The sequence below is a fragment of the Oncorhynchus clarkii genome, chromosome 4, assembly GCF_045791955.1.
Source record: "Oncorhynchus clarkii lewisi isolate Uvic-CL-2024 chromosome 4, UVic_Ocla_1.0, whole genome shotgun sequence".
Classification (NCBI taxonomy): domain Eukaryota; kingdom Metazoa; phylum Chordata; class Actinopteri; order Salmoniformes; family Salmonidae; genus Oncorhynchus; species Oncorhynchus clarkii.
In genome coordinates this window covers 85,640,120-85,657,219 of record NC_092150.1, presented here as the reverse complement: position 1 = coordinate 85,657,219, position 17,100 = coordinate 85,640,120, and the positions used below count along the sequence as shown (strand labels likewise).

Sequence of the window (17,100 nt, the reverse complement as noted above, 5' to 3'; positions counted from 1 at the left end):
CATTACGTCTTATGGACATTACGTCTCAAAACATTACGTCTTATGGACATTACGTCTCAAAACATTACGTCTCAAAACATTACGTCTCAAAACATTACGTCTCAAAACATTACGTCTCAAAACATTACGTCTCAAAACATTACGTCTCAAAACATTACGTCTCAAAACATTACGTCTTAAAACATTACGTCTTATGGACATTACGTCTCAAAACATTACGTCTTGAAACATTACGTCTTAAAACATTACGTCTCAAAACATTACGTCTCAAAACATGACGTCTCAAAACATTGCGTCTCAAAACATGACGTCTCAAAACATTACGTCTCAAAACATTACGTCTTAAAACATGACGTCTCAAAACATTACGTCTCAAAACATTACGTCTCAAAACATTACGTCTTATGGACATTACGTCTTAAAACATTACGTCTCAAAACATTACGTCTCAAAACATTACGTCTCAAAACATTACGTCTCAAAACATTACGTCTCAAAACATTACATCTTAAAACATTACGTCTTATGGACATTACGTCTCAAAACATTACGTCTCAAAACATTACGTCTCAAAACATTACGTCTCAAAACATTACGTCTTAAAACATTACGTCTTATGGACATTACGTCTTAAAACATTACGTCTCAAAACATTACGTCTCAAAACATTACGTCTCAAAACATTACGTCTCAAAACATTACGTCTCAAAACATTACGTCTTAAAACAATACGTCTCAAAACATTACGTCTTAAAACATTACGTCTTATGGACATTACGTCTTAAAACATTACGTCTTATGGACATTACGTCTCAAAACATTACGTCTTATGGACATTACGTCTCAAAACATTACGTCTCAAAACATTACGTCTCAAAACATTACGTCTCAAAACATTACGTCTTAAAACATTACGTCTTATGGACATTACGTCTTAAAACATTACGTCTCAAAACATTACGTCTCAAAACATTACGTCTCAAAACATTACGTCTCAAAACATTACGTCTCAAAACATTACGTCTTAAAACAATACGTCTCAAAACATTACGTCTTAAAACATTACGTCTTATGGACATTACGTCTTAAAACATTACGTCTTATGGACATTACGTCTCAAAACATTACGTCTTATGGACATTACGTCTCAAAACATTACGTCTCAAAACATTACGTCTCAAAACATTACGTCTCAAAACATTACGTCTTAAAACATTACGTCTTATGGACATTACGTCTTAAAACATTACGTCTCAAAACATTACGTCTCAAAACATTACGTCTCAAAACATTACGTCTCAAAACATTACGTCTCAAAACATTACGTCTTAAAACAATACGTCTCAAAACATTACGTCTTAAAACATTACGTCTTATGGACATTACGTCTTAAAACATTACGTCTTATGGACATTACGTCTCAAAACATTACGTCTTATGGACATTACGTCTCAAAACATTACGTCTCAAAACATTACGTCTCAAAACATTACGTCTCAAAACATTACGTCTCAAAACATTACGTCTTAAAACATTACGTCTTATGGACATTACGTCTCAAAACATTACGTCTCAAAACATTACGTCTCAAAACATTACGTCTTAAAACATTACGTCTTATGGACATTACGTCTTAAAACATTACGTCTTATGGACATTACGTCTCAAAACATTACGTCTTAAAACATGACGTCTCAAAACATTACGTCTTAAAACATTACGTCTCAAAACATTACGTCTCAAAACATTACGTCTCAAAACATTACGTCTCAAAACATTACGTCTCAAAACATTACGTCTTAAAACAATACGTCTCAAAACATTACGTCTTAAAACATTACGTCTTATGGACATTACGTCTTAAAACATTACGTCTTATGGACATTACGTCTTAAAACATTACGTCTCAAAACATTCTTCTGTGGATGTCAATTTGACTGTTATAATCCACACTTTGACTGTTATAATCCACACTTTGACTGTTATAATCCACACTTTGACTGTTATAATCCACACTTTGACTGTTATAATCCACACTTTGACTGTTCTAATTGTATTACTAAATCCTCATTCTGTACTTTGTATTTGATGCCGTGTTTGTAAACAGGGCACCCTTGTAAAAGAGACATTATGTCTCAGTGAGAAAATCATGTCATCACGTAGTAAACAACAGACTTTCTAGAGTTGTAACTGTTGACTGTGAGGGTACCTGCTCCAGGTGGAAGACTGCAGCGGAGAGGCTTTGTATTCTGTCCACAGTCTGTTCTGGGTCGGCACGTTCCTCACTCCCCACCACCACCACATCCTTATACAGGTTCATCTGCCACTGCACTGCCAGGTCATCAGACTTCATATATACACACATACACATACACACATACACACATACACACATACACACATACACACACACACACACATACACACACACACACACACACACACACACATACATACACATACACACATACACATACACACACACACACACACACACACACACACACACACACATACACACGCGCACACACACACATACACACACACACACACACACATACACACATACACACATACACACACACACACACACACACACACACACACACACTAAACATGTTATAATTTGTCCATTTACAATGTTAAACCATATCAACATAAAAAAAAAACATATTATGTTTTTTTCAGTTGGTGTCACTGAAACTACATCCACATCCTTTTTTTTACAAATGCTTCTGCATCTGAATGTCCTGGTCTGCTGAATACAGTAAGTAATGCAGAGGTTACAGACCACACTTTCCTGTAGCGCAGAGAAATGACCAGGGGAGATACAAAGTACACGGAATATCAGATCATTTTACATTTCCCAAGCCTACCTTGTCCTGAAGATGTAGGTTCTCACGCAAGTGATCCTTCACCTCATCGTCTGTGTCTTTCTGTCGGAGGGAAACAGGATGGAGTGAGAAACTACTCGGAGTGAGAGAATGGGTTAAAAACATGCCAAAATGGCTGGGGATAGGCCTGGATATCTGTGAATACAAACGTAGCGTGATCACACATCAATACGCTACTTCACATGATCATTGAAGACTTTAGCAATATGACAGTATTATATCTCACCAGATTGTATCTTATCTTGGCCAATGAGATGAGCTCCTGGTCTCCAGGGTTAGAGGGATAATGTAGTATAACTCACCAGACTGTATCTTATCTTGGCCAATGAGATGAGCTCCTGGTCTCCTGGGGTGCACATGTTGAGTCCGATGGGCAGCATCTTCTTCAGTGCGGCTACGATCAGAGAGGTCTGGACAGAGTATAACTCTCCACGGCGCTTCTTGTGCTTCCTATCCTGGTCACCACCTGACTGTGGAGAGACCGACAGGGAGAGAGAAAGAGATACACAGAGAGAGAGAGAGAGAGAGAGAGAGAGAATACTCGGTTCTTCAGAAATCCTGGTTGGAAGATTCCTGGAATTGTGAGGGAATAAGCAGGTATATCTGGAAGCCTCCACCAGGATTTCCCGACAACCACAGTGAGAGCGCTTCTGCGAATGTCTTTCTTTACTCACTACTGGCTAAACGAACTCCGTCCTTACCTTGGACATCTTGGTTTTACGTTCCCCAGTCAAGAAAGACAAGTTGTTGATTTCATTCTGAACCACAAAGTTCTGCTCTTCCCTTTTGAAGTTCTGTCAACGGGGTCAGTAAAGAAGGAAAGAAACGAGAAGAATCTTCAAACAGAACTTGAAAATAAATGAACTCACTGTATGTAGTATTCTAATGTGAAATGTCTTACGTGTGATTTGCACCAGAGAATGAAGATCTCCGCCACCATGGTGAAGAGCTCGTTGGACTGAGCATCAGGCCTCTTCAACCATCTGGACCTGGTGGGAGTTTGACAGACGTTTTCATGAGAAGTGGACTAAAGAAGAGGTGAGGCCATAGTAACCATCGGTTGTGTTATGTAGCCTAGAGTCCAGGATATGCATTGGGGGAATCTGCAGGTAGCAATCCCAAATAAGAAAGATTGGATCCATGTTATCTCACTATGATCTCCTGAAATAAATAAAAGGACAAATAAAAATAAAATACAAGTACAGTACTGTACACAGTGTCATTCTAAATGAATTCAGTGAACATTTTGTCAAGGCCTGCAGATTTCCCAGAACCTAAACAACAGATGTGTGTGTTGGAAAGGCTGGCTGGGTTATACTACCTGTTGTTGTCCATGTAGCGGATGAGCATTGGGTAGAAGGCGTACAGGTCTCTACAGAGGACAGCAAACTCATCCAGAATGAGAAGCTCAGCTTCCTGAGTGTCTCCTTTAATGTCAGCCTTCAGCAGCTCCTCCTCTGCCACCACCTGGGGTTATAACATAGTAATAACATAGTTATAACACATAATAACAGTTATAACACCTTTACAACATAGTAATAACAGAAGCTCGGTTTCCTGAGTGTCTCCTTTAAAGTCAGACTTCAGCGGCTCCTCCTCCATCGCCCCCTGGGGTCAGGGAACTACGAAATCACTCAAAAGGGATTTTCCTTAATGGCCGTGCGCTAGCCTTGCTGTACTGCCAAGTCTTGTCATTGTCACGCCGAACAATAACATAGAGGTTGGCAGGTTCGCATTATGGATTCAAGCTAGTTGTGTGATTGACTCTTGTGAATGATTCATAGAAAATGAAAACAAACAAATGGACAGCAGTCCAAAGAATACATTTCAATTCCTCTCATCTCACCTTGACTGTCTTCTTCCTGAGTTTCTCTAGAGTGGGCAGGAAGTGACTCTTCAGGAGGTCTGCTGCAGCCTTACAGATGATTGGCTGAGAGTAGACTGCAATGATACCAACGAAACCAATCAGATTTCGCCTCACTGAGGAGTTGCTTCACTACACTCCCAAAAAGTTGATTTTCACTTTGATTCAAAGAGTACGGCTGGGAATGCTACGACCACAGCTTTGTGTTTATTATTCATCATTCATCACATTGCCAAACATGACCAACTAGGTTCAAACGCGGGTATCCTGTGTGCAATGAGACTGTATTAGCCCGTTGAGCTAAAGCCTACTCACTGGGCACAGACATCAATTCAACATCGATTCCACGTTGGTTCAACGTAATCACATCGAAATTACATGGAAACCACGTTGATTCTACCAGTGTGTGCCCAGTGGGTAGGCATTGACTCATGGAGTTAACGCAAGTCTTCCGGTCTAAGGCCAGGTTCCTCAACACACGAGTTCACCAAAACCTCCTCTGTTAAAACGTTAGCCCCGAGGTAATAATAACCCAGTATCCCACCTGCGATCCTCTTCATCCAGGGAGCGTCGTCAATGCCCAGGTTGTTGTTGAGGATCTTCAGGATGTTCCCCAGGATGATGCTGAGGTGGTTGGAGCACACGGTGGTGCAGCAGGCGGTGTGTGGAGCAGAGTTCTCTGTTCCTCTCTCCCACCAGTAGGACAGGTAGTTACACAACATGGGCAGGATCACCTCAATCACCTGGAGGGGATGGGGATGGGACGGCACCATATTAAGCGCTAACCACAATATTAAGCAATATCACCATTATCAGAATATTAAGCTATATCACGATAAATTGTGATATTAAGTTACACCACGTAATGCCGTCATGCCAGAGGTCATTTTAATCAAGGTGTTGCAGTCAATCAAGGCTCTAGCTTTAATGAGTTCCTTTGGGGAGGAGGAGGAGAATCCGGCATCATGGTGAAAATAAATGGTAGTACATTCTCTGTGTTCTATCGCACGTGCAACGATGTCAGACGAAGAGAACTCTGTTCGTTGTAACAAGTAACGTGTCTTTGTTGTTGTAATATCGCAAAATAACGCGACAGCTTCACCGCTGAGGATTCCAGCTTTAAAATAGGGTTCACTGTCTAAAGAAAAGCTCTCTTGTAATATGAACAGATGTAGTGATAACAACAGCTGCAGCTGTACATAGTCTATCGGTAAATAGCCCACCCAATTTACCTACCTCATCCCCATACTGTTTATATTTATTTACTTTTCTGCTCTTTTGCACACCAGTATCTCTACCTGTACATGACCATCTGATCATTTATCACTCCAGTGTTAATCTGCTAAATTGTAATTATTCGCCTACCTCCTCATGCCATTTGCACACAATGTATATAGACTCTCTTTTTTTTCTTCTGTGTTATTGACTTGTTAATTGTTTACTCCATGTGTAACTCTGTGTTGTTGTCTGTTCACACTGCTATGCTTTATCTTGGCCAGGTCGCAGTTGTAAATGAGAACTTGTTCTCAACTAGCCTACCTGGTTAAAAAAAGGTGAAATAAAAAAAACTGTCCATGCCCTCCTGACCTGTGGCATCTCTGTGTATCGTGCTCCAGACTCTGAGATGTCGTTGATGTCCTTCAGCAGGCGATCCAGACGAGGCACCTCTGAACACATCTCCTCCACAGAGTCAGGCATACTCAAGACTACACAGAGAACAGCACTCAGTTAGCCATACACCGTTAATAAACATAGGGCTGGTTTCCCAGACATTGATGAAGCTTGGTCCTGGACTAAAATGCATGGTCAAGGACTAGGCCTTGTGTCCAGGAAAACGGCCCTTACAGTAGAACTAAGGATGTAGTGGAGGTCAATGCAAGGGCATACGGGTTGTAGTCAAGCATATATTGGTTCTGATAAATTGGTAGTGTTATGATTCAGTATTGCGACTGCAGAGTAGTGACTTACTGGCCCTCTCTCGCGGTGTCTTGGTGTTGAAGACAGACAGGGGGTTGTGAGCGTTAAGATCAGGCTCCAGGAAAGCTACAGGCATGGCTCCTACCAGGGTGGCCAGACACTCCCCTAGGGCTGGTAGGTGCCTGAAGGGAATACACACAGAGACATTAACACACACAGAGACATTAATACACACAGAGACATAAATACACACAGAGACATTAATACACACAGAGACATAAATACACACAGAAACATTAACACACACAGAAACATTAACACACACAGAAACATTAACACACACAGAAACATTAACACACACAGAAACATTAATACACAGAGAAACATTAACACACACAGAGTCATTGACACACACAGAGACATTAATACACACTGAGATAAATTGATGATAACATTATTGTGGGGGCTGTCTTGTCAGACTTCAGTGCAGCTTTTGACATTATCGACCATAGTCAGCTGATGGAAAAACTTGTGTTATTGCTTTACACCCCCTTTACACCCCCTGCTACAGTTGATGTTCAGATGACCAGATTCGTCATTTCCGGTCACAACTTGCAGACTTGTTTACCAACCTTACTTTGCTACCTGACAACTTTACGGTTTTTACTTTTTAATTACCGTTTATATTTTTTTGTTTTTCCCTCATTCAACTTTTTTTCCCCCATTCAACTTTTCTATCCCGGACACTTTATCTGGACGTGGTTCGTCAGGACCTCCAACAGCCGAAGCTAAGTAATCACATTAGCATTATGCCTTCTAATTGCAGTCGCTGTACTCATAATATACAGGAGAACAATCGCCTTATGGTGAAGATAGCCGTGCTGCAAGCCCAGCTTCAGACGCAAGCGTTAGGCAAGGGTAATTTCAGTGTTGGAAAGGATGAAACAGCGTCTGTGCCACCAGTAAGTACAGATAGTAACGTTAGTATAAATCCCCTGGCACGGTCCCCGCAGCCGGACAACTTTCTCATGGCTTCTGGAAGGAAATGCTGTAGGAATGCTAAACCGTTGTTGCTCATTCAGCCAACAGAAACATTCAACCGGTTCTCCCCATTAAGCAGCGAGTCGGAGCCTTCTCTTGTCTCTACTCCTCCCGTTACGGGATCTGAGACGCCGAAGCTTCCCACCATTAGCTCTGACAAATTGAAAACCCTAGTCATTGGCGACTCCATTACCCGCAGTATTAGACTTAAAACGAATCATACACTGTTTACCAAGGGGCAGGGCTACCGACATTAAGGCTAATCTGAAGATAGTGCTGGCTAAGGCTAAAACTGGCGAGTGTAGAGAATATAGAGATATTGTTATCCACGTCGGCACCAACGATGTTAGGATGAAACAGTCAGAGGTCACCAAACGCAACATAGCTTCAGTGTGTAAATCAGCTAGAAAGATGTGTCGGCATTGAGTCTCTGGCCCCCTCCCAGTTAGGGGGAGTGATGAGCTCTACAGCAGTCTCACAACTCAATCACTGGTTGAAAACTGTTTTCTGCCCCTCCTAAAATATAGAATTTGTAGATAATTGGCCCTATTTCTGGGACTAACCCACAAACAGGACCAAGCCTGGCCTGCTGAGGAGTGACGGACTCCATCCTAGCTGGAGGGGTGCTCTCATCTTATCTACCAGCATAGACAGGGCTCTAACTCCTCTAGCTCCACAATGAAATAGGGTGCAGGCCAGGCAGTAGGCTGTTAGCCAGCCTGTCAGCTTAGTGGAGTCTGCCACTAGCACAGTCAGTGTAGTCAGCTCAGCTATCCCCATTGCCTCAACCTAGGTTGGGCAAAACTAAACATGGAGGTGTTTGCCTTAGCAATCTCACTAGAATAAAGACCTCCTCCATTCCTGCCATTATTGAAAGAGATTGTGATACCTCACATCTCAAAATAGGGCTGCTTATGTTATATCCCTCACTTCAAAGGCAGTTATAGTCAATGAACTAATCACTGATCATAATCTTGATGTGATTGGCCTGACTGAAACATGGCTTAAACCTGATGAATTTACTGTGTTAAATGAGGCCTCACCTCCTGGCTACACTAGTGCCCATATCTCCCGTGCACCTCGCAAAGGCGGAGGTGTTGCTAACATTTATGATAGCAAATTTCAATTTACAAAAAAATATATGTTTTCGTCTTTTGAGCTTCTAGTCATGAAATCTATGCAGCCTACTCAATCACTTTTTATAGCTACTGTTTACAATCCTCCTGGGCCATATACAGCATTCCTCACCGAGTTCCCTGAATTCCTATCGGACCTTGTAGTTATAACAGATGATATTCAAATTTTTCGGGATTTTAATATTCACATGGAAAAGTCCACAGACCCACTCCAAAAGGCTTTCGGAGCCATCATCGACTCAGTGGGTTTTGTCCAACATGTCTCTGGACCTACTCACTGTCACAGTCATACTCTGGACCTAGTTTTGTCCCATGGAATAAATGTTGAGGATCTTAATGTTTTTCCTCATAATCCTGAACTATTTTATTACGTTTACAATCGCAACAAATAATCTGCTCAGACCCCAACAAAGGAGCATCAAAAGTCGTGCTATAAATTCTCAGACAACCCAAAGATTCCTTGATGCCCTTCCAGACTCCCTCTGCCTACCCAAGGACGTCAATCAGTTAACCACCTAACTGAGGAACTCAATTTAACCTTGCGCAATACCCTAGATGCAGTCGCACCCCTAAAAACGAAAAACATTTGTCATAAGTAACTAGCTCCCTGGTATACAGAAAATACCCGAGCTCTGAAGCAAGCTTTCAGAAAATTGGAACGGAAATGGCGCCACACCAAACTGGAAGTCTTCCGACTAGCTTGGAAAGACAGTACCGTGCAGCATCGAAGAGCCCTTACTGCTGCTCCATCATCCTATTTTTCCAACTTAATTGAGGAAAATAAGAACAATTCCAAATGTATTTTTGATACTGTTGCAAAGCTAACTAAAAAGCAGCATTCCCCAAGAGAGGATGGCTTTCACTTCAGCAGTAATACAGTCATGAACTTCTTTGAGGAAAATATCATGATCATTAGAAAGCAAATTACGGACTCCTCTTTAAATCTGCGTATTCCTCCAAAGCTCAGTTGTCCTGAGTCTGCACAACTCTGCCAGGACCTAGTATCAAGAGAGACACTCAAGTGTTTTAGTACTATATCTCTTGACACAATGATAAAAATAATCATGTTCTCTAAACCTTCAAGCTGCATACTGGACTCAATCCAACTAAACCTCTGAAAGAGCTGCTTCCTGTGCTTGGCCCTCCTATGTTGAACATAATAAACGGCTCTCTATCCACCGGATGTGTACCAAACTCACTAAAAGTGGCAGTAATAAAGCCTCTCTTGAAAAAGCCAAACCTTTACCCAGAAAATATAAAAAAACTATCGGCCTATATCGAATATTCCATTCCTCTCAAGATTTTTAGAAAAGCTGTTGCGCAGCAACTCACTGCCTTCCTGAAGACAAACAATGTATACGAAATGCTTCAGTCTGGTTTTAGACCCCATCATAGCACTAAGACTGCACTTGTGAAGGTGGTAAATTACCTTTTAATGGCGTCAGACCGAGGCTCTGCATCTGTCCTCGTGCTCCTAGACCTTACAACTGCTTTTGATACCATCGATCACCACATTCTTTTGGAGAGATTTGAAACCCAAATTGGTCTACACGGACAAGTTCTGGCGTGGTTTAGATCTTATCTATCGGAAAGATATCAGTTTTTTTCTGTGAATGGTTTGTCCTCTGACAAATCAACTGTAAATTTCGGTGTTCCTCAAGGTTCCGTTTTAGGACCTCTATTGTTTACACTATATATTTGACCTCTTAGGGATGTCATTCAAAAACATTGTTAACTTTGACTGTTGCGGATGACACACAGCTGTACATTTCAATGAAACATGGTGAAGCCCCAAGATTGCCCTCGCTAGAAGCCTGTGTTTCAGACATAAGGAAGTGGATGGCTGCAAACATTCTACTTTTAAACTCGGACAAAACAGAGATGCTTGTTCTAGGTCCCAAGAAACAAAGAGATCTTCTGTTGAATCTGACAATTAATCTTGATGGTTGTACAGTCGTCTCAAATAAAACTGTGAAGGACCTTGGTGTTACTCTGGACCCTGATCTCTCTTTTGACGAACATATCAAGACCATTTCAAGGACAGCTTTTTTTTTTCATCTACGTAACATTGCAAAAATCAGAAACTTTCTGTCCAAAAACTATGCAGAAAAATGTATCCATGCTTTTGTTATTTCTAGGTTAAACTACTGCAATGCTCTACAGGCCACCTATTTGTCCCTAGAATTTCTAAGCAAACAGCTGGAGGCAGAGCTTTCTCCTATAGAGCTCAATTTTTATGGAATGGTCTGTCTACCCATGTGAGAGACGCAGACTCGGTCTCAACATTTAAGTCTTTACTGAAGACTCATCTCTTCAGTAGGTCATATGATCGAGTGTAGTCTGGCCCAGGAGTGTGAAGGTGAACGGAAAGGCTCTGGAGCAACGAACCGCCCTTGCTGTCTCTGCCTGGCCGGTTCCTCTCTCTCCACTGGGATTCTCTGCTTTTTTCTAAAGTATTTCTATTTACCTCGTATCTGGAATCCCTCAACTGAAGCTAGCCAGCTAACTACCTACCAACTATCAGTTAGCAAACCATTGCTAGCGGACAGCAGCTAAACCTTTAGCTCAGAAAGCTCTTGCCAGTTCAAACAACGTGACTCAAACCAGAGCATAACGGACCTATTTCACTCCATATCCCCGGATTCCTACCGCAAACTCTGAACATTTTCATCTGGAACTTCGCAACCAGCTAACCGCAATCCCAGGTGACTACTCTTGGATAGCCTGAAGCTAGCCCGGCAAGGGCTCCTGTGCTACCACCGAAGCCCACTTCCTGGGCTACAATATCCGGACCCTTTCTACTGCCAGTACGTGGCACGGAATCCCGCCAATCCTCTATGACTGGAATACCGACAATCTGCCCGAGGATTCCAACAGGCTTCTCAGGCGCGACGCCCATTCTGCTAACCTGCTAGGCCTGCTAGCTACTTAGAGCTACTTGGAACCCTACTAACTCCACAACTGGTCTATCGACGTCACTGCACAAAGAGGCAAAAATAGACTTGCCCCCATTGCGACGTCCCCCAAAGGTTAACTTGCTAGCCCCGGTCTACTAACTGCTAGCTTGCCTGCCCCGGTCTGCTAACTGCTAACCCCTGCAAACTGCTTGCTTGCTAACCCGGTCTGCTAACTGATAGCTTGCCAGCCCCAGTCTGCTAACTGCTACTCGTTTAGCCCCGGCCTACTAACTGTTAGCGTGTTAGCATCGGCCTGCTAACTGTCTGAATCGCCGTGTTCCCAGTCAGCCCAACCACTCACTGGACCCATATGTTCACTTGGCTACGCATGCCTCTCTCTAATATCAATATGCCTTGTCCATTACTGTCCTGGTTAGGGATTACTGTCTTATTTCACTGTAGAGCCTCTAGCCCTGCTCAATATGCCTTAACCAACCATGTTGTTCCACCTCCTACATATGCGATGACATCATCTGGTTTAAATGTCTCTAGGGACTATATCTCTCTCATCATTACTCAATGCCTAGGTTTACCTCCAATGTACTCACATCCTATCTTACCTTTGTCTGTACACTATGCCTTGAATCTATGCTATCGTGCCCAGAAACCTGCTCCTTTTACTCTCTGTTCTGAACGTGCTAGACAGCCAGTTCATATAGCATTTAGCCGTACCCTTATCCTACTTCTCCTCTGGTGATGTAGAGGTTAATCCAGGCCCAGCAGGTCCTAGCTCCACTCCCCAGGTGCTCTCTTTTGTTAACTTCTGTAACCGTAAAAGCCTTGGCTTCATGCATGTTATCATTAGAAGCCGAATTGTTTGGGTACAGCTGTCAGAGCAGCTCACAGATCACTGCACCTGTACATAGCCCATCTATCTACCTACCTCATCCCCATACAGTATTTATTTATTTATTTATTTATCTTGCTCCTTTGCACCCCAGTATGTCTACTTGCACATGCATCTTCTGCACATCTACCATTCCAGTGTTTAATTGCTATATGGTAATTACTTCACCACCATGGCCCATTTATTGCCTTAACTTCCTTATCCTACCTAATTTGCACTCACTGTATATATACTTTTTGTTTACTTTTGTTCTACTATATTATTGACTATGTTTTGTTTATTCCATGTGTAACTCTGTGTTGTTGTATGTGTCGAATTGCTATGCTTTATCTTGGCCAGGTCGCAGTTGCAAATGAGAACTTGTTCTCAACTAGCCTACCTGGTAAAATATATGCAAAATAAAATTAAAATAAAGTGGTGTGAGGGCTGTGCTTTGGAAAAGTGGGTGGGGTTATATCCTGCCTGTTTGGCCCTGTCTGGGGGTATCATCGGATGGGGCCACAATGTCTCCTGACCCCTCCTGTCTCAGCCTCCAGTATTTATGCTGTAGTAGTTCATGTGTCGGGAGGCTAGGGTCAGTCTGTTATATCTGGAGTATTTCTCCTGTCTTATCCGGTGTCCTGTGTGAATTTAAGTATGCTCTCTCTAATTCTCTCTTTCGGAGGACCTGAGCCCTAGGACCATGCCTCAGGACTACCTGGCCTGATGACTCCTTTCTGTCCCCAGTCCACCTGGTCGTGCTGCTGCTGCAGATTCAACTATTCTGCCTGCGGCTATGGAACCCTGACCTGTTCACCGGACGTGCTACCTGTCCCAGACCTGCTGTTTTCAACTCTCTAGAGACAGCAGGAGTGGTAGAGATACTCTTAATGATCGGCTATGAAAAGCCAACTGACATTTACTCCTGAGGTGCTGACTTGTTGCACCCTCGACAACTACTGTGAATATTATTATTTGACCATGCTGGTCATTTATGAACATTTGAACATCTTGGGCATGTTCTGATATAATCTCCACCCGGCACAGCCAGAAGAGGACTGGCCACCCCTCATAGCCTGGTTCCTTTCTAGGGAGTTTTTCCTAGCCACCGTGCTTCTACACCTGCATTGCTTGCTGTTTGGAGTTTTAGGCTGGGTTTCTGTACAGCACTTTGAGATATCAGCTGATGTAAGAAGGGCTATATAAATACATTTGATTTGATTTGATAATGTGGACAATGAGTTACTTGTCTAACAGAACACAGAGGGTGTTTTTTAATTGAAGCCTCTCAAATATAATCCAGTTAGAATCAGGAATTCCCCAGGGTAGCTGTTTAGGTCCCTTGTTTTTTCCAATTTTTACAAACGACATGTCACTGACTGAGTTAAGCCAGAGTGTCAACACTATACACGTCAGCTACTACAGCGACTAAAATGACTGAACAGAGAGCTGCAGTTAGTTTCAGATTGGGTGGCAAGGAATAAGTCAGCCCTAAATATTTCTAAAACTAAAAGCATTGTATTTGGAACAAAACACTCACTAAACCCTAAACCTCAACTAAATCTTGTAATAAATAATGTGGATGTTGAGTAGTAGCTAAGTAGTATGCAGTAGTAGCTAAGTTGGGGAGAAGTCTGTCTAAAATAAAGCGATGCTCTGCCTTAACAACACTATCAACAAGGCAGGTCCTACAGGCCCTAGTTTTGTCACACCTTGACTACTGTTCAGTCATGTGGTCTGTCTAAAATAAAGCGATGCTCTGCCTTAACAACACTATCAACAAGGCAGGTCCTACAGGCCCTAGTTTTGTCACACCTTGACTACTGTTCAGTCGTGTGGTCAAGTGCCACAAAAAAAGGACTTAGGAAAATTGCAATTGGCTCAGAACAGGGCAGCACGGCTGGCCCTTGGATATACACAGAGAGCTAATATTAACTTCTTGGAACTCTGGGGGCGCAATTTCATTATTGGATAAAAAAACGTTCCCGTTTTAAGCGCGATATTTTGTCACGAAAATATGCTCGACTATGCATATACAAAGAAAGAAAACACTCTGACGTTTCCAAATCTGCAAAGATATTACCTGTGAGTGCCCCAGAACTGATGCTACAGGCGAAACCAAGATGAAATTTCAAACAGGAAATGACCCAGATTTTGAATGCGCTTTGTTCCAATGTCTCCTTATATGGCTGTGAATGCGCAAGGAATGAGCCTACACTTTCTGTCGTTTCCCCAAGGTGTCTTGCAGCATTGTGACGTATTTGTAGGCATATCATTGGAAGATTGACCATAAGAAACTACATTTACCAGGTGTTCCGTCTGGTGTCCTCCGTTGCAATTATTGCGTAATTTCCAGCTGCGTGTATTTTACCATTTGCTTCAGAGGAGAAACCAAACTGCCACGAATGACTTATCATCGAATAGATATGTGAAAAACACCTTGAAGATTGATTCTAAACAACGTTTGCCATGTTACTGTCGATATTATGGAGTTAATTTGGAAAAAAGTTTGGCGTTTCGAGAGACTGCATTTTTCTTAGCCAAACGTGATGAACAAAACGGAGCGATTTCTCCTACACAAATAATATTTTTGGAAAAACTGAACATTTGCTATCCAACTGAGAGTCTCCTTATTGAGAACATCTGAAGTTCTTCAAAGGTAAATGATTTTATTTGAATGCTTTTCTTGTTTTTGTGAAAATGTTTCCTGCTGAATGCTAGGCTTAATGCTATGCTAGGCTATCAATACTCTTACACAAATGCTTGTGTAGCTATGGTTGAAAAGCATTTTTTGAACATCTGAGATGACAGTGTTGTTAACAAAAGGCTAAACTTGTGAGCCAATATATTTATTTAATTTCATTTGCGATTTTCATGAATAACGTTAACGTTGCGTTATGGTAATGAGCTTGAGGCTATAATTATGCTCCCGGATACGGGATTGCTCGACGCATCAGGTTAATAATATGCATGTCAACCTCTCCTGGCTGAAAGTGGAGGAGAGATTGACTTCATCACTACTTTTATTTATGAGAGGTATTGACATGTTGAATCTACTGAGCTGTCTGTCTAAACTACTGGCACACAGCTCAGACACCCATAAGACATGCTACAAGAGGTCTCTTCACAGTCCCCAAGTCCAGAACAGACTATGGGAGGCACACAGTACTACATAGAGCCATGACTACATGGACCTTTATTCCACATCAAGTGACTGATTCAAGCAGTACAATAGATTTAAAAAACACTTTATGGAACAGCAAGGACTGTGAAGCAACACAAACATTGGCGCAGACACATGCATACACACACACACACACACACACACACACACACACACACACACACACACACACACACACACACACACACACACACACACACACACACACACTTAGTACTGTAGATATGTGGTAGTGTAGGGGCCCTGAGGGCACACAGTGTGTTGTGAAATCTGTGAATGTATTATAATGTTTTTTAAATTGTATAAACTGCCTTAATTTGCTGGATCCCAGGAAGAGTAGCTGCTGATTTGGCAACAGCTAATGGGGATCCATAATAAAAACAATACACACAGAGACATTAACACACACACAGAGACATTAACACACACACACACACAGAGATTAAGACACACAGAGATTAACACACACAGAGACATTAATACACACAGAGACATTAATACACACAAACACACACATTTACAGTAGACATGAGTACATTGCTGTGCCATAGCACTCTGAAGGAGAGGCCTAGGGGACAAAAAAAGTGTCGTTATTGCTAAAAGTAGAACCAGCACGTTTCGGCATTTCATTATTTAATTTTTTCTTCTTCACGTACAGCACGCAAACGTGCCTTAGAGCACACCACAGTTCAGACATTGTCATTTTTCTAGTCAGTGTTGGATGGCGTTTTCCTTCTCCAATTATCCAGAGAGATTTAATCACTCTCATTCCATCTCCTGCTCCTACTGTACCTCCTTAGATGTGGTGAGGCCTCATACCTCTCCATGAAGATGTGTTTCCCCGTGCCCAATGAGTAGAGACACGTCACAATGCGATAGCACGACAGCTGGACATCATCCACTGGAAAAGGCAACACACACAGGTCAGATTTCCTAGAAACCCCCAGCAGTTCCCAAACCTCTCCTCTGGGCACCCCCAGCCGCTCCCAAACCTCTCCTCTGGGCACCCCCAGCCATTCTCGCAACCTCTCCTCGGGACCCCCAGCCGTTCGCAAACCTCTCCTCGGGACCCTTAGCCGTTCCCAAACCTCTCCTCGGGACACCCAGCCGTTCCCAAACCTCTCCTCGGGACCCCCAGCCACTCAAAACCTCTCCTTGGGACCCCCAGCCACTCAAAACCTCTCCTCACAACCCCCAACCGCTCAAAACCTCTCCTCGGGACCCCCAGCCGTTCCCAAACCTCTCCTCGGGACCCCCAGCCACTCAAAACCTCTCCTCGGG

General features: G+C 42.5%; 1 protein-coding gene across 2 annotated transcripts in view; it reads right to left on the bottom strand.

Annotated features, from left to right (window-relative positions):
* Window positions 1-17,100, bottom strand: part of LOC139407391 (ryanodine receptor 3-like) — a 270,933-nt gene that overhangs the window by 43,707 nt on the left and 210,126 nt on the right. For both annotated transcript variants that reach the window (XM_071151137.1, XM_071151138.1), the window contains 11 exons: window positions 16,612-16,720; window positions 6,727-6,857; window positions 6,346-6,464; window positions 5,303-5,501; window positions 4,741-4,835; window positions 4,216-4,361; window positions 3,796-3,883; window positions 3,596-3,688; window positions 3,197-3,364; window positions 2,877-2,936; window positions 2,210-2,347 (listed from right to left, as the gene is read on the bottom strand). In XM_071151137.1, the coding sequence (XP_071007238.1) occupies window positions 2,210-2,347; window positions 2,877-2,936; window positions 3,197-3,364; window positions 3,596-3,688; window positions 3,796-3,883; window positions 4,216-4,361; window positions 4,741-4,835; window positions 5,303-5,501; window positions 6,346-6,464; window positions 6,727-6,857; window positions 16,612-16,720 (1,346 nt within the window). The remainder of the gene's footprint in view (window positions 1-2,209; window positions 2,348-2,876; window positions 2,937-3,196; window positions 3,365-3,595; window positions 3,689-3,795; window positions 3,884-4,215; window positions 4,362-4,740; window positions 4,836-5,302; window positions 5,502-6,345; window positions 6,465-6,726; window positions 6,858-16,611; window positions 16,721-17,100) is intronic.